The sequence below is a fragment of the Glycine soja genome, chromosome 10 (genome assembly GCF_004193775.1).
Source record: "Glycine soja cultivar W05 chromosome 10, ASM419377v2, whole genome shotgun sequence".
NCBI classification, from domain to species: domain Eukaryota; kingdom Viridiplantae; phylum Streptophyta; class Magnoliopsida; order Fabales; family Fabaceae; genus Glycine; species Glycine soja.
The window spans coordinates 50,214,818-50,235,858 of NC_041011.1; the positions used below are offsets into that span (position 1 = coordinate 50,214,818).

Below are 21,041 nucleotides of genomic sequence, written 5' to 3' on the forward strand. Positions count from 1 at the left end.
TGTAAACCACTCAATATAAAATCATATAAAATAATATAAAATAAAATTAAAAATATTTATATATTAAATATTTTTTAATTTATAAATTTTGATAATTAAAAAAAAAATAATAACTCTTGACTATTAACAGTACATAAAAAATAATGTAGCTAACTAAATAAAATAAGTATTTAGTGATTTATTACTTTGTCTATGAATAAAGGGTCACGATTTCAATTATTAAAGATATTTTTATTTTTTACTTTATTGAAATTTTTTTTTATATAAGTATCATGTTAACAATTTAGGTAAGTTTTACATCGGCATCAATATATCAAATAAAGTCAATATTTGATTTTAGATAATTAATCGATAAAATAATTAAAATTAATTATTTAAAAAAATAAAAAAACTAAATGTCTTCATTTGAAGATAGAGGACTAAAATTATAATTTAACTTAGAAAATAAAAGTAAAAGGCAATATACTCTTCTTTACCCCAAATTGATTTTCTAATATGGAAAAGACGTCGCCAAACCTATTCGGCTCTTTTTTTACTATTTTTTTTCTTTTTTTTCAATATGTTAAATTCTTAACTAAAGAGTTTGACATATATTTTGGTTGGTAATTGGTATATGTACACTGCATTCTTACGTGGACATTGTCTCTAACGATTTTACATGGACCCTTAACCCCTTACATGAAGTTTGATCTCCAATATATGGTTTCCGTAGAAGAAAGTTATCAATTATTTTTTTTAAGCAGAAAAATTAGTCATCATTAAAATCATCTTTTACCAATAACATAATGACAAAAAAGAATTGTTTATAATTAAATTTTCAATTTTTATTTAGACTTTTATAAATATTAATTCTCTCAATATATTTTCCATATACGTTCAGACCACCCAAATTGAGTTTTAACCATCATTATTTTATTTTCTCATAAATGTTATCTCAGCCTTTTTTTAATTATTTGTGAAACATTTTATAAGTCATCAATATTCTTTTTCTAAAATAATATTTTTGTCTCTAGTCTATATTTTAGGTTTCAATTTAATCCTTTATGCTTTGTTTGGTAGAAAGGATAAAAATAGAAGAAATATATTTGAATTAAAAGTAGAATGATTTTTCCTCTATTTTCCTATCAAAAAAAGCATTAAATTTATAATTTTCCGAGCATTAGTGAAGTCATTTTTGATTGACTTAACAAAGCACAAATTTTCTTTTCTTTTCTTTTACTCGCATAGTTAGATAAAAAAATGAGAAAATAATATTTTGATATAAAACATTTTTATCCTTCTATAAAGAATTATATAATTTATTTCATAAAAAATAATTATATAGTTTATCTTATAGATACTAAGAAAATGTATAATGAGTAAAGGATAAATTAGATATAGTTTAAAAAAATTGTCTGCACTTTTTAAATATTAAAAAATTTTGCGTTTTGTGGAGAGCAAAACATTTTTTTTAATTATTTATTTACTATTTTTATATATTTTTTGAAAAATAAAAATTTAATAATATTTTATAATTAAACCTAAACAACAACAAAAAATCAGTTTTTTCAATTAATTTTGATCTTATTATGTCTATTCACAATTCGTGATCCATCCATTAATACGAAACTTCCTCCAAAGTCCTACCAGAATGTAAGACTCTTTGCATTGCGAAAGCAAAAAGTAATTGTGTAGACCATGTTGACCTCTACCGGCGAGAATCTATAAAGTGCATGGTATATATGGGATTATGATGATAGTTGCGATTAAGTTTTACATGACATATGATATAATTAAGAGTTATTATATTATTTTTAATTGGAAAATTCAAATACCATAAACAAAATCTCATGTTGAAGTCATGTGAATAAAAAGAAAAACTGTGATTAAAAAAGAAAACTCTATAAGAATAATCAATCTTGTTATCTGACAAGATTGGTGGTCGAAAACCAATAAATATTTGGCATCAAGAACTACAGACATTTAATGTCTAAAACTACCTAATAGTTTTACGTATTGATGGTCCGAATTATTAATTCGATGATCCCCATAGGACGTGGCAAGCGAGAATTAATTATTGAAGACAGACAAACGGGTAAAACAGCTGTGGCCACAGATACTATTCTCAACAGAAACAAAATGTAATATGTGTTTATGTAGAAAGAAAGACATTTCTATTGGTCAAAAAGCAGTGGCTGGTGAATACCTTGAATACCTTACAAGAAAGAGGAGACATTTCTGAGTAGAGAAAATTGGAATAGGTACGATATGGCACCCCAATAATTACCTAGAAGTTACCTAGAAGTTTCAGACTTAGGTTATGGAAACAAACAAACAAAAATACATTAACAACGTCAATGGCGTGTAACGACCGGCAACTTGACTTGTGTTATATATAAAGCATCCAACACTATACTTTTGCAATGACCAACCATATACTAATTCTCCAAGAATAAGAGAATCCAAAAGTCTCTCAAAAAATAACCATGATGATGCATGTCCTTTGCTTCTCAGTGTTCCTAGCAGCAGCAATGCAAGGAACACTGGCGGTTGAATACAGTGTCACCAACAACGCCCTCTCAACCCCTGGTGGTGTTCGTTTCCGTGATGCAATAGGGGACGAATACGCCAAACAAACACTTGACTCAGCCACCCAATTCATATGGGGGGTCTTCCAGCAAAACGCTCCTGCTGATAGAAAAGATATACAAAAAATAAACTTATTTGTGGAGGACAGGGTTGTGCCAAATGGTGTTGTTGCATATACAAGCAAGGATGAGATTCATGTTATTGCAAAATATGTTAATGACTATGGTGGGGATGTGAAGACAGAGATCACAGGGGTGCTGTATCATGAAATGGTCCACGTTTGGCAGTGGAATGGGAATGGTCAGGCTCCAAGTGGATTAATTGAAGGTATTGCAGACTATGTTAGGCTGAAGGCAAACTATGCACCTAGCCACTGGAAGAAAGCAGGGGAGGGACAGAAATGGGACCAGGGTTATGATGTTACTGCTCGTTTTCTGGACTATTGTAATACTCTCAAAAGTGGGTTTGTGGCACAATTGAACAAGCAGATGAGGACTGGTTATAGTGATCAATTCTTTGTTCAGTTACTGGGCAAGACAGTTGATCAGCTTTGGCAAGACTACAAGGCTAAGTATGGCAATATACCCTAGGTAAATGGCTAAGAGCTTGCTAATTTAAAAATAAGCGACTAGTATGTCGCAATCTCTATTGTAGGCTTGTATCAACTCTAAATATTTAAAGTTGCAACTTATAGTAAGTTATAGTGGAATGGATGTTCTGATTCTGATTTGTAAGTCATGTGTACGCCAAAAATTTACAAGTTCAAGAAAAAACTATTTCTATATTTTTATTGGTGATGTGATATTAGCAGTATATAGAAAACAAAAGCTACAATATATACTCAGATCTTACTCTTACCCCAGATTGATATTCTGCGTCACCTATTTCAAACCTATTTGACTCTGTTTTTACTAATTAAACAATGCTTTTTTTGTTGTTTATTTCAAGATGTGCAATTCTTAATTAAATTTTTTATTCGATTTCTTTGAGCATATATTTTAATTGATGATACATTAAATTTATTTAATAGTTTATAATTAAGTTCCCCTTTAACATATCTTTTTCAAATGATATAGAATGTGACCAAGACCAAGACCATTCATGATTCATAGGAGACTTCCCAAGACCAAGACCAGTCATAGAAGATTCCCTGTTCCCACTCTACACGACTCAACGCGTATGAGATTTACAAAACTCTGACGTTATTATATCAGTTTAAATTTACCCATTTTATAAAGAATAAAAAAAAATTCTTAAGTATTAATAACGTATTTTGATATGATTTTTAATTTCTAGCTAGTTTAATTTTACAGTAATTTTTATGGAGTTGGATTTCTACATACTGTGTACACCAAAAACAATAGTATGCAGTCAATATAAAAATCATTCAAAAATCACGGTGGATATAAATTTTAAGATGGTCCACAAGAGAAATGTTATCAGTATGGATAATATAATTAGAAAGTGATCAAAACTGTTACTAGAGCAACTCAGTTAAAATGTTGGGGAACACGATACATTACGGAGGTATTGAACTATTGATATAGCAAAACCTTGTTATGGCTAGTATTGCCGAATTGCTGAAATAATTTCAGCAATGCCTTCAAATTTTCTTCTTTCTTTGAGAAGCATCTTAGCTAAATCAAGTGCCCGCCGTTCACAACTTGCCCGTTTAGCAGCATCAGTAATGGATTCGAAATCCTCAACATGTGCCACACCAACAATTCTCCTGCCAATCAAATAATGATGATGCAAGTATTAGCCATTCCACCTAAAATAAGGATTTTCATGTTCTTTTGTGAAGATGGTAACACGAATCAGCTCATGAAGTTTTAACTCATTTTGCTCAACTTTAGGCTATGTATGGATAAAAAGTTTGAAAAGTACTTTTTGTGACATTTTGATACACAAGATGGAGAAGGAAAATTTGTTGCTTTGGAAAAAAAATTACTTTTGAACTCTCCCAATTGAAATCCTAAGATATACTAAAGACCATGGCACAAAGCTAGTCCGGACTTTACATCAACAGGTGTGTTAAGCATTATAATGCTGACCATATAGCCTAGTGAGAGTAACTTCAGAGCATAAAGATGCACAATGGTCCAATGAATTCATGCTACCAGGGGCAGAGCCAAATATTTGGTTTCAGGGGAGCCAAGAAAAAAATTATATAATTTTATAAAAATAATTACATTTTTGCATGCTAATATATCAAAGAAATTAATATATTATTATATATCAATTATTTTTTGATAAATAAAAAATATATATAACTACATTGAGTACAAAGGTAATACTATATTAGAAAAAATCTAGATAGATAAAATAATTAATTTTAGATAATTATATGTAAGTACCTCAGCATTACCAATATTTCATTAATACTTATAATTTATCTTTATCTCTCTAGGAAACATTAGATCATGTTAACTATCATACTTATATATTTCTCTCTTTTTATCTTCCTTAAGTATATCTAACATAATAATTTCATATGTAATATTCCTATGATTTTATTATAAATTTTATGGGAGCCATAAATATTTTTTTCATAGTAATTTAAGTGCTTTAAAAAAAATTTGGGGGGTCATGGCCCCTGCAGGTCCCCCTCCCTCCACCCCTGCATGCTACAATGGAAAGAATGAATGACTTATGATGGATATCTTCCACCACGAAGAAATACTATGGGTTAAGGAGAGAGTATGACTCTAAGGTAGAGGCAGCCTCAACCAAACAGTTACTGAGACGACTCTTGACATGTACAGCACAGGCATTCTAACATTCCCATGCAAGAAAAGCTTGTTTCAAAAATGATTTTACAAGAAAAAAAAACCACTCAAACATTTAAAGGGCAAAAGATTAGAGGTACTCATAATACGACAAAACATGTATGTGTGATCAAATAGAATTAAGTCTACAGGCACCACTACCCCTATATATATTTGTACATATACTGATAAATTGCACCAAGAGAATCCATGTCAAATATCCAGTTAGTTTCTACTGAAAAATCATGTACGATACTTTGATATGAAACCTTCTGACATTAGTCATAAAAAAAGATCAGCAAAACTTTTTTACGAAGGAAAATAAAGTCCAAATATATATACTTGTATAATGATTCTTTGAAAAGAAGTGTGCAACTGAGATATTGAAATGGAACTGAGTGATGAAAACACAAAAGATACAAATACAAGGTCTAAATATGAAAAATAACACAAATATACAAATCAACAAAATTCTAGAGTTATTTACTAATATTATAATAATGAATAGTCAGAAAAAAAAAGTGAAAAAATAGGTAAGTTTAATAGCTAAACAAGCTGGCAATAGAACAGTAAGAGACAAACTACCCCACAAGCTTAAGCTATCAGCTGTGAAAATTCATCAATGGTTTTATATATAACATTCCATCTCAAGCAAGAGCCTTTAGGCGTAAAGAATGAATAATGCATATGCTCAATTTTAACTAGTACTGAAATTCATTTTTTTTTATAAAAATGATGGATGCAGTTTCAATTGAAGTGAACTTCTAACGAATTTAGTCAGAAAGGGTAAACCATATCAATACTTAAACAGCAACTGAGCCTTTTTCACTAAATGGGGTCAACTACATAGATCAAATGAGTGACCATCTCAGGAATTTTTCAGTATGGTGCAAGGCTATACCATATGAATGACCATCTCAAAAATTGAAGTTATTAATTATAAGATCAAGAATTGTTATATAGCTAACATAAACAAGAAATCCCAGGAATCATGAATGCAAAAATTCTATAGCATTCTAGTAAAAATGATTATCTGCAATCTCACATAACGTTTTGTTACAAGAGGAAAAAAATATTAGAGAGAAAAAGTCTCACCTAATAATTTTAGCAGCACCAAATCCAAGACTGTCGTGAAACAAATCTGTCATGTATTTCTTCTGTACAAGCAGTTGAACCTCAGGATTGTTATAGATTGTTGGAAGATATGCTTCACCAGCACCATTTTTGTGCTCATCCCAAAGTGAAGTGAATTTTTGATAGAAAAGATTCCAACTGTCTTCGATTGTCTTAAGAATCCACTCCTTATAGGCCTGCATAACGTAGAGTTTTATATAAGGAATAACACCTTTTTTTTCCCCTACAATCAATGGTCTTCAGCAATTATTTAGGATTACAGTTTAAATGCCAAATCTCATTATTTCATGCATCCTGCAATGCAATGCAGTAACTCAACTGAAAGGAAAAACCAGTCATTGGCACCACACAGACAAAACAAGATAACAAAACAAGGTAATTCAAAACTACAAATAAGCAGAGACAGCAAAACTCAGAAACATAATGTCATGATATCTCTAAGGATATGTAGGACCACTTAATGAAAATCGGCCTCTGCAATGAAACCGTACCAAAGTGAAATAAAAATTACAATATTAAAAAAAAGAAGAAGCAAGAAAGAGAGTTTAAGTTATAGTTAGATTATGGAGAATAACAAGAAAAATGTGACCAAATAACAACTATAGTATGCAAAGAAGAGGACAAGGACCACAGAAGACATGGAAAAAGGGGACCTACTTTTCGATCATTTGCTTGATCAGCATGCCCATCTTGAGCAAAGAAAGCCAAAATCAAGTTTCCCAAGAATGCTCCAATATCAAAACCCATTGGTCCATAAAATGCAAATTCTGGATCAATAACTTGAGTTGATTCACGGGTAACCATCACAGAACCAGTGTGTAGATCTCCATGTATTAGTGCCTGGGCCCTCTCAATGAACCTACAGGAACATAAATTCCTATAAAGAAAAAATCTAACAACAAAACTACTGCATATAATGGGTAAAAAAAAGTGAGTAATAATACTTAGATTTCAGCTCAGCAACTTCAAGCTTCAGCGGATTGTCTTCCCGAACTGCCTCAGCATCACGATCGAGATAGGGGGAAGTCCAACGATTATATTGAGAAACTTTATAAGGGTCGGAGAAAACAACCTGCTCAGTGAGCCTGCATAACTCCACATTCCCACAAAATTCGGCAACTGCAAGAAGCCAATATGAATTCAATCCAATGGTAACACCATAAATAATTAAATTTGTAAGAACTTCATTATAGTCACAAGAAGAGACTATCATTCAACCCAATTAAGATAAACTTTTCAATTATACACTGATGGGACAAGAAAACAAAATGAAGGTTAATTTATTCACCTGGTCCTTGTTATCCTCCTTTTGAATTTTAGTTCCCACAGGAGAAAGAAGTTTTGGTTTTTATTGCTAAAAACAGAGAAAACTTTTTGGTAGTGTAAAACGCTATAAAAACTTTTTGGCAGTCATAATCTGTCACAAAAAAACTGTATAGAAACGGGACTAAAATTTGTATTTTTTTCATTGAGACTAAAACTTGAGAAGGGTACAGCTACAGCTACAGAGTCCAAGTGAATAGTGTAACCTAAAACCAAATAAGCATTACTGCCGATGTACCTAGTACTTAAGGTGAAATGACAAAAATATCCTTGATCCGTAAACCTTTTATGGATCAAGTTGATCTGTAAGGGTTCTATGGATCAAGTTGATCCGTATTGTTCCGTAAAAGACTTGTGGATCAAGTTGATCCGTAAGCCTTTTACAGAACAATACGGATTAACTTGATCCGTAGAAGCTGTACGGATCAACTTGATCCGTATCAATCTTACGGATCAACTTGATCCGTACGATTTACGGATCATCCTCACACACACTCATCACAAATGCAAAAAAAGTACAAGGGCAGTTTTGGTATTTTTAAAAAATGCTGAGCGCACCTAGCAATGCCCAACCAAATAAGAGAGGCAAAACTAATCAAACTTGTTACATACGTCAAAATCAATTTATACATCCTAACATTTGTACAAGTTCCCTCGTCTATAAAGTGAAAAGGGTAAGAGGTTATACCGTCTCGTTTGTGGTCAGATGTGGAACGGAAAAGCAGAGACGTGAAGAAGAGTGTCTTTGCCATGAAATCAGCCATGTGTTGAGCCAAAAGAGGGTACTCAATCCCAGCAATCAACCCTTTTCTGAGGATTATATGTGGAGGCTCCAAGTAACGCATACCAATCAAAGACATGGTACGGTCAAAGTGATATACTTCAGGAACATGTTCGGGGCTCAAACGACCCTCTTCTTTCAGTGCCAGTGACTCAAAATACGCTCTCTCCTTCGTCATAGGCCACGATTCCCCTATGCAACGAACGTATGGCAGAGCCTATATAAGAAGAAAGACACGAAATTGGCGATTGCCCATGATTTTGTGAAACATAAAACAAAAAGTGTTTGTGTGTTACCTGTTTGATGACAAAAGAACCTGCGGGGTTGGAAACAATGAAGACGAAGTTAAGGTTGCCATCTCCGACTTCTTTGACAGATAAGTCGTCGAAGTTGTCGGCGAGTTTGGAGGAGAGGGCGGGGACGGACTTTATGTATTCGATGAGGAACTTGTCGTCGAGTGGTCGGAACTCCGACAAAGACATGGTGGCCGCCGGCGAAGAGGGAGAGGGAGTGGAGCAATGGTACTCTCTCCCAAGTCGCAAATGGATGGAATCTTTCGTGCGTTTTTTCTATTCCATTTGGAGTAGAGAGACGCTAACAAATTCCTGGGAATTCTTTTTTTTTTTTTACGGTAACAGGAATTTTATTCTTCATGTCTAGGGTCAATTATTTTATTTTATTTTTGAGAAAGGTAACAGATTAAATTATTGATGAGAAAATTAAAAATTGGTGTTGCATACTTCTATTACTTAGGGATTCATTCACAAAAATGAAATACCAGTACTAATACTTGGGGAGTTAAAAATATTATCATATACATGTCTCTTTATCATAGTTTATCATGAAAATTTTGTTTATTAATTTTTAATTAATATTCTTAAAATACTTATTAAGAAGATTCTAATGTATAATATACAAATACAAAGGATTATAAATATACTTTTATGTTTAGTAATGATCGGAAATAATTCAGTAATTTCAAAGAGTCAAATAAAGAGAAAAGTGATGAGTGATACAAAGACTTTTTGTTTTGGAAAAGGAAAAATGGTAATGCAATGAACCTGGACAGAATTTTGACTTTTTTTCTGTTCAAAAGACAGAATTTTGATTAAGTTTGGGGTTAAGGAATGGACCATGCTAATTTTAGGAGAATCCTTTTTTTTACTGCATTTTAGGATAATCCTAAGATTTTTTGAATTATGTAAGTATGAAGAAACTATTTTTATTTAATTTAAAATACATTATTGTTTTTATTCATTAAAAAGGAAGAATAGACATATTTTATTCGTTGCATAAAAAAAAGCATATTTTATTCGTGTCGCTAAAAATGTTACAAAGGAATTTTTCGTTTTAATAAGAAAAAAATTATGCTATATGATTTCTTGTAAAAATTAATTATTATACTTTACATTGAATAGTATTATAAAAAAGAATAATATTATAGCCGTGAAAAAAAAATATTATAAAAATTACTATATTATTACTTTATATTTAAAATAATAACATGCTAATTATTAATTTGTATTGGGTTAAATATATTTTTTATACCTTAAAATATTATCACTTTTATTTTTATTCTTTAGAAAAAAGTATTCTTTTGCTTATATATTTTAGTAAAAACACATGTTTTTAGTTTTTGGTGAGAGACCAAAATTACATCACTTCGACAAATATAAAAAATAAAAAAAATGATTAAATTTTATACATGGGATAAAACTAAAATTTATTATATTTTTAGAAACTAAAAACTTATAATTATTCACGGATTGTTTAAAATAATAAATAAGAAAGAATGAAGTTATTTTCGTGAAAAATTCCAATAATATGTAGAGGGAAATTTTTCCACTTTTTTTCATCCTTTTTTTCCATACTGCGTTCTATTTCTATCTTCTTTTCTTTCTTTTTTTCTTTTACTTTTTCCCCCTCTATTTCTTCCCTCTTCATTTTATTCTAAATGCTAATATAAAAAGTAATTTAGGCCTTAGGGGAGTCAGCTCATTAAGTTCCTAGGAGTGTTCTTAGAGTAAAAATATTTTATAATGATTAAAACTGTGAATGAATAATTAAATCATAAATAAGACAATAAATTTAGAAAGAAAGCAATAATATTAAAATAATATTAAATTGATAGGAAGGATCATTACATAAAAATACATTTGGTATCCAAGCCTCAACAATGAATAATTTAGCCTCTCACATTCATGAGAGGCTAAAAAACAAAACATGAAACAAAGAAAATGGAAAAAAAATGAAAGAAGAAGAGCTCTCAAGTGAGTGTTTTGCTCTCTTTGGTGTCTTTGCTGAACAACTCCCTCCAAAAAGCACAGTATAGTCTTTTATAGTCTTCAAAATGTTGCACAGTCATGCTTTCTGAAACTGATTATGCATTAAATCTGCATGTGTGCGCTGAGCGCATATGTAAAATACAACTGACTCAAATGAATCATGCGCTAAGCGTGCACTGACTTCCAGTTTGGCTTCACATGCTGAGCGTGCACTAGTGTTGTTCTAATTCTTCATACATCTTTTATTCTCCTGATCATGTATCTAAAAACTCCACAAAATTGAATAAAACACTGTAAATTTACTAATTATAGCATTCTTTAGATAAAAATTTAAAAGAATCTAAATTTTTATCTTTTTAAGTCAAAAAAGAATAAATTAGATAATTGTTATTTAATTTAAATATACAAACTAAGTATGCATAGTTTGTTTTCTCAATGAGTTTAGGAGCTTTGATTTTTGTCCCAGTGTTCAGGTCTCACTGGTTTACCTCCATACATCGGAATGCTGCTCGGACTTGGCATGCTTTGGATCCTCACTGATGCTATCCATTATGATGAATCTGAAAGGCAGAAGCTAAAAGTGCCACATGCTCTGTCAAGGATAGACACTCAAGGAGCACTATTTTTCTTGGGAATTGTATTATCTGTTAGCAGGTAGTGAGGAAATATATTTTAATTTTTCTGCTGTGATAAGTTTTGGACAATAACCATGTATTCATGCATTTAAAACAATAATAAAATACATCAAGTCATCGACTAAAGTTCATTGTCCCTTTGAGTAGTAGGGCATTTGCTATGACTTAATAGGTCTGATATCCACAAAGTCTAATCATTCTGGAAAAGATGATATATATTATCTGGTTTACCTTTTCCTATATTAAGAGATGCATATATTGTTCTCTTGCATGAACTGTGATTACATATTATTTCCAGACATATCTTTAAATTTTCTAGTTATGTTAACCGGTTGTATTTGATCATTTTTAACCATCATGTTCGGCAGCCCGGAGGCAGCAGGTATTCTTCGGGAAATAGCAAATTACTTTGATGCACATGTCCCAAATAGTGAACTGATTGCAAGTGCTATTGGACTCATATCTGCATTAATAGACAATATTCCATTGGTTGCTGCCACAATAGGAATGTATGATGTCTCTTCTTTCCCTCAAGATTCTGAGTTCTGGCAGCTGATTGCATTATGTGCTAGTACTGGCGGATCCATATTGGTTATTGGCTCAGCTGCTGGAGTTGCGTTCATGGGGATGGAAAAGGTGGATTTCATTTGGTACTTACGGAAGGTACTTCCTACTGTACACTTAGACATATTGATGTGATAAAATGTTAGTACATAGTTCACGAGAGAACTCGTTTATGTCCTTTTTGCAGGTTAGTGGCTTTGCCTTAGCAGGTTATACAGCTGGTATTGCTTCCTATTTAGTGCTTCATAATCTCAACATCTTGCAACCATCTCTAGCGGAGGTTCCTTTCCTTTCATGTTTCATAAATCAAGAATTCGGACTTCATTCCAATCCATTGTCATGGTATCAAAAGCAGCATAGTTTGTAAAATATTGTATACAAGTAAACCAATAGTGTAAGTTGTTAAAGGTGAAGATTTGAGTGTGCAAAAATTATGTAAGACGAGTTTAATCTTGACTAATCTTAACTATCTGTGTAAGCTTGAATTGATTAGATCTGTGTACATGCACAGGTTGCATTATCTTTACATTTGTTTTAAAATATAGAAATAAGTTATATTTATCTATATAATTTATGAATATTTTATCTATATTTTAAAGTTCAGCCCAGGGTGAACCATGTAATAGGTGATGCTGGTAAATCACTTAAAATGATCTTTTATAGACAGTCATTTTAACCATTCAATAAAAAATTATTATATTTAATGATCCATTCTAATGGTTCACCTTAAAATTCACCATGTATTAAACAATATTTCATTTTTTAATTTGATTAGATAATATCCTCATGTCCACATATGACTGAATTAGGTGATAGGAGACATTGGTGTAAGTTATTCACAAGTAAGAGTCAAAATAGGTTAGATTGTTTGATGGAAATTTATGGACTAGCCTACATTAGATCTAGGTTGGACCAGACCTTTTTTTAGAAAATAAACTAAACCAAGACTTCTATTAAAATCTATTCAGTTAAAAAAAAATAGTCAAGCATTAAATTGTCGTTCAAAAAGTCTTCTAAGCCTAATAGGCAATATTATTTTTCAAAATATAAATATAAAGAATCACTTCCTGAGAGACTAAAGATTTATAATTATGGATCATAAAAAGGCAAATTGAACAAGCAACAACTCAATAAACCAGGCACATTATTCCTTTTATTATCCCCCCAAATTACTGCTACACGTTGGATGATAATGCATCAAAACCGGGCACATCTGGCAACCATGCCCAATCCAAATTACAAAACAAAAGGGAAAAAAAATAATATGAGCAACCATTTCATCTTACAATTTAAGGAAAACGAACTCTTCCACAGCAGGAATGTCTCCAATCTTCTTCAAAGATTCCTTGCTAGGTTGTTCGTCCACTCCAATTGCCATAACAGCTTGCTTGCGTGGAGCGATCCTTCCCACACTCATGAAGCTGACATTCACGTTCTCCTCACCCAAAACGCTCCCAACCTTTCCGATCATGCCTGGTTGATCTACCTGCCTACACAGTATGATACTACCTTCCAAACTCACATCAACATCAAAAGACCCAACCTTTGTTAGATGGGGGATGCCATCTTTCACCCGACCCTCAACTTTAATCTCCCCAGAATCTGATATGGCACTAGCAAATCGAGATTCCACATTAGCAATCTGCACCTGAACGAATTCCAGTGGATTCTCAGGTGAACCATCAAGAATAACCTTCTCCTCAGTTATCCTGATCCCTCTTTGCTTGGCAGTGAAATCAGCATTAACCAAGTTCACAAAAACACTAGATATGGGCTCAATCAGACCCTTGGTTATCATGGCACGGAGAAGACGAGTGTCCAGATCATCAGGGCCCCTAGAGGTGGCATAAGTGACCTTCACTGTTTTCACACCGCTTCCTCCTGCTACCAGCTGGACAGCTAGCCTACCCAATTTCTCAGCAAGATCAATGAATGGTTTCAATTCTGTTAACACCTGCACTCACAAAGAAAAGAAATAGATGTCAAACTTGGCCATACCCTTATGTAAACCAACTTTAATTCATGAATCACATTATATTGCTCACTAAAGCAGAACACTAATGAACTCCAGAATTTCAAATTTGACGAGATAAAGTCATTGAATAACACTAATACTGTAATTTCCCTGTATTCAAATAACAGCTAAAATTAATAATTAAAGAAAATAGATGATGTCTTCCAAATATCAATTTCAATATCTGAGACTGGTTATACATTTAAATAAATGAATTTACAATGATTTTCTCAAGCCAAACAGCTTCATGAAGTTGAGAACAACATAAGCAAGGGATAGTAGCAATGGCAATTTCATCAAATAATGTTATTTATTACGAAAAAGGAAGAGGATAAAGATGAATTTTTTTCCTAGTACCTCTGAGGGAACCATTGGTGCATTGACTGCAGTAGCAGCAAGCTCCCCTTTCAATGCCCCAACAACAGCTTCTGCTATTTCAATAGCCACACCTTCCTGGTCATCATTTTCAAGAGTTTTAAAAACATCAGTGGCAAGGGAATAAAAGGAAATGCTCATAATCATTTTCAAATGCTTTAAGTTACCTGAGCTTCCATGGTACTGGCACCAAGATGAGGTGTTGCAGTAACGAGCTCATGCAGAATCAACTTGCTGTCTTTGGGTGGTGGCTCCTCAGTGAAAACATCAAGAGCCGCCTGAAACAAAGAGATACAGCACAATCATAATCCCTCTAGTAAGCAGAGATCCAAATATTTATTTTTTATTAAAGTGATCTGTAGCACTTGAAATTGGAAATGGCAAGAACCTGAGCTACAATTCCAGAATCCAGTGCCCTAACAAGCGCATCCTCATCAATGACCCCTCCACGAGCAACATTGACTATGCGAACTCCTTTCTTCATCTTGGCAAATGTCTCGTCATTGAGTATCTTTGATGTAGCAGCCGTAAGAGGCATATGTAGAGAGATGAAATCCGCAGTGGCAATGGCCTCATCAAAGTTCACAAGCTCCACACCAATGGCCCTAGCACGGTCTGCAGGAGCATACGGGTCATGCGCAATGACATTCATACCAAGTCCCTTGGCACGACGAGCAACTTCAGAACCAACCTTCCCAAATCCCAACACCGCAAGTGTTTTCCCAACCAAGGAAACTCCAACATATTTATTCCTCTGCCATTTCCCTGATTAACAAGGGCACAAGTAAATCAAAACCAAACAGCAGGAACTCAATTGACCAGAGAAACTAGAAACAGAATCCACAAGACCACAACACGACTACTAATAAAACATTACAAGAAACACGGTATTCAAACAATAAACCATAACTTCATCTCTCTCTCTCTCTCACACACACACAAAAATTTATATATATCAGGAAAATCAATTTCCTCGTTTTTAAGATGAAGTATTCAATAAAAAAATTGGCTCCATATATTCAAGAGACGTTTCCCTTCAAGCATACCAAAACATGTGAAACTAAACAAAAGGAGGCAAAAACATTATAGCATAAAAAGATGACGTAATATTCAAACTCTTCATAAAACATTAAAACATTTCAAATCAAGCATAGTTCAAAAACAGGATCCAGATTGAAAGATAACTGACCGGCTTTGACGGACGCATCGGCCTGAGCGACGTTCCTGGCCATGGCTGCAAGGAGCGCGATTCCGTGCTCAGCGGCGGCGACGGTGTTGGCGGTGGGCGCATTGACGACCAAGCAGCCGTGCTCGGTGGCGGCAGCCAGATCCACATTATCGATTCCGACGCCGGCTCTTCCGACGACCTTCAACCTGCCGGCAGAGGACTCGAAGACCTCGCGCGAGACCTTGGTGCCGCTGCGCACGATGAGGGCGTCGCAGAGCGAGATCTTGGTGCAGAGCTCCTCGGTGCTGAGGTTGTAGGAGCAGTCGACGTTGGCGAAGTCCTTGAGCAGCTTCAGCCCCGCGTCGCCGAGCTTCTCCGCGACGAGCACCGTGGGCTTTGCGTCGAGGCCGGCGGAGACGACCAGCACGAGGTGGCGCGAGGCGCGGCGTTGCGGGCGGAGCGAGACGGAGAATGCGGAGAGAGGGATTTTGGAGGAGAGAGAAAGTGACGGAGATTGGAATCGAAGGGTTTGGGATGTGGCGGTGGCCATGATTTGATTTTTAGGGAGAGAAAAATTGAAAGTGGGCGAAGGAAGACTATGGTGTTTAAGACAAGTGAGTGAGTGGGGGTTTTATATCGATGGGGTTTATCAACCACCTTTTTCTTTCTCTTCTAGGTTATTATAAATTTATCATAGTTAATGACTTATTGTTATTATCAATTATTATATTTACCCCTTGGATTTGTTGGTAAATCCACGTTCTCTTGTCGAATGTACTTGACCACAATCCGGCAAGTGGAGTTGCAATGCTTATAAGTAATCACTCTCACCCAATAACAAAATCAGGGGATTATTTTTCTACATTTATGAGAGGAATTAAAATTATTATTTTTTTATCCGTAAAGATACAAGATAGATTAATAAATTTCTGAATATATTTAATATTTTTTTTATCATTTTTCATTATAATCAATATTTAAATTCCTCAATTATTACTTAATAGAAATGAAATTTAAAAATGATAGTATTGTAAGAATTTAGCTTACATTGACTTTTAATGTTTAGAAAGTATTAAAAAATCATCTAATAAAAAATTTATTGAAGAATTTATGGGAATATTTAAAATACTCTAAAATAATGAGATTTAAAAATGATAGTATTATAAGAATTTGGCTAACATTAACTTTTAAGATTAATTCAAACAATTACAAATGGTTTTTTTATTTAAAACATATTTATTATTATTTTATATTTTAATGTAATATTTTTATTAAAAAAATTAATGTTAATTGCTGAAAATTATAATTGGACCTTTACCTGAAATTAGATTTACTTAGGTTTGCCAAATTCTCAAAGGGACTCTTGTAAACAAATAAAAAACTTATCATGCTCAAGAAATATATAAAGGATGCGAACAAGTATGGCATATATTTGCATTAAAAAAAAAAGTATTGCGTAGATTTGACGGAGTTAAAAGAGCTTCGGACTAAGATTATCTTCAATAAAATTAGCTATGATGAATTGTAATCTATGGTAAGATTTTGTAATATATGATCAATATTTGGGTTGAGAGATTTAATACTATACTTTAATAATGCTTATATACTTTTTTATATGTAAGAATGGAATATAATATCAAACAATTTATAATATTCATTTACTCTGTTGAATCAATTAACCTATTTCAATTTTAAGAGTTTAGCCAACAATATTTACTTCTTTTTTTTTAAATTTTATCAAACGGACATTTTTATCGACCTGTGCTTGGCGATCGTATTGGAGTATACTTTTGTGAGATACATTACACCCTCATTTTTATGCGAGACACGGGGAATAGTAAAATATTTGTCCATAAAGAGTATAATCGCATGTATTAAGGGCTGATTCATAAATATCTGAAGGGGGTAAAAAGTATGTAAAAATAAATATTTTTTGAAGTGTTAAGGTGTCTAATAAATATTCATCATTGTTTTCGATAATGAAGATTTTATATCAAAATCATGATTAAAAAAATATATTTTTGAAGATTAATAATAATAAAAAATTAAAAAATAATAGTTAAATAATACAGTATATATTATTTATCCAAGTTATGTATCTGCTATGTATGTCATTTCTTTATAATTAAACATTTTGTCAATTTTTAGTATAAAATGAATGAACAGTACTGTAGTTGGTATAACGAGATTATCACCTAAATTAAATTCGAAAACGTATTATACCGACGGCAATAAGCAAGTAGCAATTGCTATTACTTTTGGGCGAGCACTTGGATACTGATCCAATGAATTTCAGTGTTGAATTTGGTGCACTTCTAAGTTCCAAGTTCTTGAAGTCAACAAGGACACTCGGGTACCACTGTACCAGTGTCCTTAACCCATTAACCAGTTCGTTTTTCTCCACAAATTAGTTCTCGTTGTTTTATCCATTAGCTCAAGATTTGATGAGGATTTCTTAATTTTTTTTTTCAATCTATTATTATGGTTTGGAAGCTTGTTTAAGTAAGCTCGAAATGATAAACTTTTAAATACGTTGTATGCTATGCAGGCACTATAACTCTTGGAGACCTAATGATGGATTGAGCTGCTCGATCCTAACAGGCACAATTTATTAAAAATAAACAAAAATCGAATGTTTATGTTTATAGGAAAGTTAGTTTAAAAAATTCTGAAGTATGGTGAAAAGGCACGAAGTTTTTTCTTTTCTTTTTAATGAACAACCTTTGAACGACGAAAGATTCGGCGTGCGGTTGGTGGAGCTGGTCAGATAAAAATAAAAAAGATTCGAGGATGAGACGCTCTCCTTGTCACGTGGAGCTACCGAGCTATTACAGTCCAATGAGTCAAATATCACACCCAACCCGATTGTGAAGAATGAAAATAACATCTATGCGGGACCTATTGGGTTGGTGTGCTTTATTTTATTATATCTCTCAATGATGGTTGGTGGAGGATCTCAATTTTATTTAGAATTTATTTTTTATATAAAAAGATAATTTTATCAATTTAATAATAGTATGATTATTCTAAATTTTTACTATAAATAATTTGATTTTTAACTATTATTAACATTAAAATTTAATGTTGTGTTAAATTTGTTTGAATAGATATTCAAATTTTGAATTAAATAATCTATTGTTATCACAAATTAATCAGAATAAATATTTAAAATAATTAATTATTACTTATTATTGTAATTTAAATTGAATTGTGGATAGTATAATTTGTCCGTCCTTTTATTTTACTGTTATCATTCATTTTTTCATATTAATTGCAAAAAAATAAAAACAATGGAAGTAAAATAACAAAAAATGATAATACAAATAGAAAGTGGAAATAAAAAGACGGAAACAAACTAAAAATAGTCTATGGATTTGCTGATCCAATTCTATGAATAATGTTAGCCCTTCAAGTAGTTGGTACAAACCTTTATTTTATTCTACTTTTTACATAAAATGTTCTTTTAACCATTTTTTGTATTACAATTTTGATGTTATTATAAATTAGTTAAAATATATATTTAAATTAATCAGTCATTTTTACCTTTTGTTTTTTAGTATTCTTTCTTTCGTGAAATTCCCATGAAATCCAACTGCGAACCCAGCCGTGAAAGCCAGCGAAGCCCACCAAACAAAATCGATTTTGCTTTTCTTGTTTTCATATTCAAATTTGTACCACGAAGAAGTCGTTAGGGATCCCTTTGGATCGTTAGGGATAACTTCATTGATAAAAAAAATCACTGCAGAGACAATGAAGTGGCCATCCATTTCATAGGATTCAGGTGGTGGTGGTGACGAGGACAACGAAAGATAGGTGGTGGTGGGACGAACAATGAAGCTATTGGAGTGATGGTGGTTGGGCGGAGAAGAAAGTGCGAATTGGGACAAGTCATTTCACCAAGGATGAGGAAAGGTTGTGGTGGTTGACAGAAAGGGATGACACCATCGTCAACTAGTACGAAAGAAATCTAGAATTGCAATTGGAGAAATGCTTAATCCTCCTCCTAAATCATCTGAATAATCCTCCTCCTTTAAGAGTTGACATCCGTCAACTTGGTTATTCGTAAAATATTAATTAATTTTACCTTTTGTAAAAGGTTTTTATTTTCCAAATTTACCATTACACTCCCGTAAGCCAAAGAAAAAAAAACCCCGCAGTCACGACCACATACCCCTTCAAATGCACATCGAGGAAGGTTTCGCGGCAACTGAGGAGGAGGTAAACGATGGGGCAGAGTAGAGACAAAGAAAGAGAGCAAGGAAGAGGGAGCGGGAGTGATGGTGTGGTGTCGGGGGGAGCAGGAGAGGAGTATATACCAGAGAAAGTGGTATGTTGTTGCATTTTTTGTTCCGTCTTTGCTACTATCCTTAGACTTAAATCACTCTAATTTCACTTGAATTATTTTGTGATTCCTCTCCAGATATGTTTAGGACCACCCTAACTTAATTTTCATTCCCTCTAATATGCTATGTAGCTTCTGCTGGCATGTTGGTGATTTATGCGCAGGGAGAGCAGTTGTTGCTCGTCAGTGGCTTGGTCCTGGAGTATAGTAATTATTTTAAGTTTATTCATATAATGGGATGTTTTGAATGTTTGCATATGCTGGGAAATAGGATCTTTTTGGGGGCATAGTAGATGCTCTGGTTACCCATATATATATATATGCATTGTCTAAGTGTATACATTAAGAATCTGGTTCATTTAAGAGGGTACTTAGAAGGGGCAAGTGATTGGTTTTCTGAAAGAAGAGGTATAGAATACAACCAGCATGGTTTGATAACTCTAATTCGTTCTTTGTTATGTTCACTGCTGTTTTATATAAAGTTCTGTTTGCCTATCAAAATAATTTCCTTTCCCTCAATTTATAGAAACCTTCATCAAATTTTTAATTGTAACTTTTCTTTCTTTTTGCAGTGGGGTAGTTGCATCAAGCAAATTCAGGCATTCTCTTGGGAAGAAAAGTAGGAAGCAAAATAGTGAATGATAAATGGAAGTAACAGTGAATGAAAGGATGGCTTAACCTGTGTTTCTCCTCTGTGGCTGCTGCAACTTGTTGAATTTTATTTCCTTTGTATCAATGATGATAGATTAAAAAATATATGAAGTGATTTTATTATAAGTGGTTGCTTCTTTAGCAGATGCAAGACCCCCCCCATCGAGCATGTGTTTTTAGAGTGACTTAATAAGTTTAAATTAACAAGCAATATTGGAGGCATACAGGAGAGTTTTTGATACAAATTAAAAGAAGAGAAGCAGAAGTCTATAAACAAAAAAAAGGCACAACAAGAGTTTTTTGGTTTGTGAGAAAAAGACACAAAAGGAGGCTTTTAGCTTACGGGGGAGTGTAAGGATAGATTTGAAAAAGAAAAACTTTTTACGAAACATCCAATAATTACGGGGGAGTGTAATGTCAAATAAATTATTAT

At 33.0% G+C, this 21,041-nt stretch overlaps 4 protein-coding genes and 1 long non-coding RNA gene across 5 annotated transcripts; 3 read left to right on the forward strand and 2 right to left on the reverse strand.

Annotated features, from left to right (window-relative positions):
* Nucleotides 1-2,405: 2,405 nt before the first annotated feature.
* LOC114369864 lies at nt 2,406-3,363 on the forward strand. Its single transcript, XM_028327133.1, has one exon. It carries the CDS (start codon nt 2,466-2,468, stop codon nt 3,156-3,158), a length of 693 nt encoding a protein of 230 aa, XP_028182934.1. The 5' UTR covers nt 2,406-2,465; the 3' UTR covers nt 3,159-3,363.
* A 582-nt stretch (nt 3,364-3,945) lies between these two features.
* On the reverse strand, nt 3,946-9,214 carry LOC114369863 (methylthioribose kinase-like). The gene is made up of 6 exons (XM_028327132.1): nt 8,871-9,214; nt 8,482-8,791; nt 7,415-7,589; nt 7,128-7,329; nt 6,432-6,646; nt 3,946-4,297 (listed from the first exon to the last, which is right to left on the reverse strand). Exons 1-6 carry the CDS (start codon nt 9,054-9,056, stop codon nt 4,132-4,134), a joined length of 1,254 nt encoding a protein of 417 aa, XP_028182933.1. The 5' UTR covers nt 9,057-9,214; the 3' UTR covers nt 3,946-4,131.
* Nucleotides 9,215-11,361: 2,147 nt separating this feature from the next.
* Nucleotides 11,362-12,425, forward strand: LOC114371850 (sodium/proton antiporter 1-like). The gene is made up of 3 exons (XM_028329166.1): nt 11,362-11,513; nt 11,863-12,157; nt 12,246-12,425. The coding sequence occupies exons 1-3, from the start codon at nt 11,362-11,364 to the stop codon at nt 12,423-12,425; spliced, it is 627 nt and encodes a 208-aa protein (XP_028184967.1).
* A 732-nt stretch (nt 12,426-13,157) lies between these two features.
* Nucleotides 13,158-16,270, reverse strand: LOC114371249 (D-3-phosphoglycerate dehydrogenase 3, chloroplastic-like). Its single transcript, XM_028328708.1, has 5 exons — nt 15,637-16,270; nt 14,836-15,212; nt 14,615-14,725; nt 14,430-14,525; nt 13,158-14,012 (listed from the first exon to the last, which is right to left on the reverse strand). Exons 1-5 carry the CDS (start codon nt 16,163-16,165, stop codon nt 13,341-13,343), a joined length of 1,785 nt encoding a protein of 594 aa, XP_028184509.1. The 5' UTR covers nt 16,166-16,270; the 3' UTR covers nt 13,158-13,340.
* Nucleotides 16,271-19,165: 2,895 nt separating this feature from the next.
* On the forward strand, nt 19,166-20,752 carry LOC114370665. The gene is made up of 2 exons (XR_003657900.1): nt 19,166-19,942; nt 20,530-20,752. It is a non-coding gene; the product is annotated as an uncharacterized LOC114370665 (long non-coding RNA).
* Nucleotides 20,753-21,041: the final 289 nt, after the last annotated feature.

What these genes read in the sequence shown, in the direction of transcription:
- LOC114371249 (XM_028328708.1), bottom strand. Translation starts at nt 16,165, where the DNA reads ATGGCCACCGCCACATCCCAAACCCTTCGATTCCAATCTCCGTCACTT. An exon ending in ATTCTGGAATTGTAGCTCAG is followed by an intron (nt 14,726 to 14,835) that starts GTTCTTGCCATT and finishes TCTTTGTTTCAG; the next exon opens with GCGGCTCTTGATGTTTTCAC. An exon ending in CACCAATGGTTCCCTCAGAG is followed by an intron (nt 14,013 to 14,429) that starts GTACTAGGAAAA and finishes TTGTGAGTGCAG; the next exon opens with GTGTTAACAGAATTGAAACC.
- LOC114369863 (XM_028327132.1), bottom strand. Translation starts at nt 9,056, where the DNA reads ATGTCTTTGTCGGAGTTCCGACCACTCGACGACAAGTTCCTCATCGAA. An exon ending in ATCTGACCACAAACGAGACG is followed by an intron (nt 7,590 to 8,481) that starts GTATAACCTCTT and finishes GGCTTCTTGCAG; the next exon opens with TTGCCGAATTTTGTGGGAAT. An exon ending in ATCAAGCAAATGATCGAAAA is followed by an intron (nt 6,647 to 7,127) that starts GTAGGTCCCCTT and finishes TACGTTATGCAG; the next exon opens with GCCTATAAGGAGTGGATTCT.
- LOC114369864 (XM_028327133.1), top strand. Translation starts at nt 2,466, where the DNA reads ATGATGATGCATGTCCTTTGCTTCTCAGTGTTCCTAGCAGCAGCAATG.
- LOC114371850 (XM_028329166.1), top strand. Translation starts at nt 11,362, where the DNA reads ATGCTGCTCGGACTTGGCATGCTTTGGATCCTCACTGATGCTATCCAT. An exon ending in ATTGTATTATCTGTTAGCAG is followed by an intron (nt 11,514 to 11,862) that starts GTAGTGAGGAAA and finishes CATGTTCGGCAG; the next exon opens with CCCGGAGGCAGCAGGTATTC. An exon ending in TCATTTGGTACTTACGGAAG is followed by an intron (nt 12,158 to 12,245) that starts GTACTTCCTACT and finishes TCCTTTTTGCAG; the next exon opens with GTTAGTGGCTTTGCCTTAGC.